The sequence below is a fragment of the Phytophthora parasitica genome (genome assembly GCF_000247585.1).
Source record: "Phytophthora parasitica INRA-310 unplaced genomic scaffold supercont2.65, whole genome shotgun sequence".
NCBI classification, from domain to species: domain Eukaryota; phylum Oomycota; class Peronosporomycetes; order Peronosporales; family Peronosporaceae; genus Phytophthora; species Phytophthora nicotianae.
In genome coordinates this window covers 279,041-279,722 of record NW_008649051.1, presented here as the reverse complement: position 1 = coordinate 279,722, position 682 = coordinate 279,041, and the positions used below count along the sequence as shown (strand labels likewise).

General features: G+C 43.3%; 1 protein-coding gene across 1 annotated transcript; it reads right to left on the bottom strand.

Moving 5' to 3' along the window:
* Positions 1 to 275: 275 nt before the first annotated feature.
* Positions 276 to 438, bottom strand: PPTG_24058 (hypothetical protein; the record flags this gene model as incomplete). Its single annotated transcript, XM_008914966.1, has 2 exons — positions 276 to 285; positions 341 to 438. The coding sequence occupies 2 exons, from the start codon at positions 436 to 438 to the stop codon at positions 276 to 278; spliced, it is 108 nt and encodes a 35-aa protein (XP_008913214.1).
* Positions 439 to 682: the final 244 nt, after the last annotated feature.

Genomic DNA, 682 nt, shown 5'->3' with positions numbered 1-682 from the left:
AGCACTGGAGTATGTAGAACTGTGCATGATCCAGGCGGCACCGTTACGATCCTGAGTCCAGTGAAGTTTGGTCACAACCTCCACGGTATGTTTTCTTTTTTATAATATTAGCACAAACACCGATTTAGTTCACTCTGTTTTGGCTACACCGACAGAGGCCTCACACCTCCTTTTAAACTTTTTTGGTACCTGTATCCAGTTTCTAATACACGTAATAAGTACTGTAAATACGGTAGTACAACCCGGGCTTGTAAATTTTTTTTTTGAAGCCCCTCCTAAACCGGGCTTCAAATACAGGGTCGTTAAATTACAGTTTTAGGCAATATAATATCGCTATTACTAGTCTAGAAGGACCCTCTCTGTGAAGACGTTTTCGACGTCATCGATATCAGTGTCGCTGCCTTCGTTAACAAGGCGAAGCTTGGACACCTCTTCCATGATGCCCTGAGGCTGTTCGCCAGGTAGAGGGCGGCAAACTTAGAGTGTAGAGCTCATGAGTAAGCACGAACGATTGGGTTTCTTTACCGAATTCAGTACTGGGTCTCTAATAGAAGGGGGCTTGTAATTCAGTTTTTACAGTACACTCGAAGGTACATACTTTCCTCGATTTGCTGAACTCCGACCAGACTGTATCCAGTTCTTACAAATCAGAGGGAAATGGCATACTCAATTAGCAATGTTA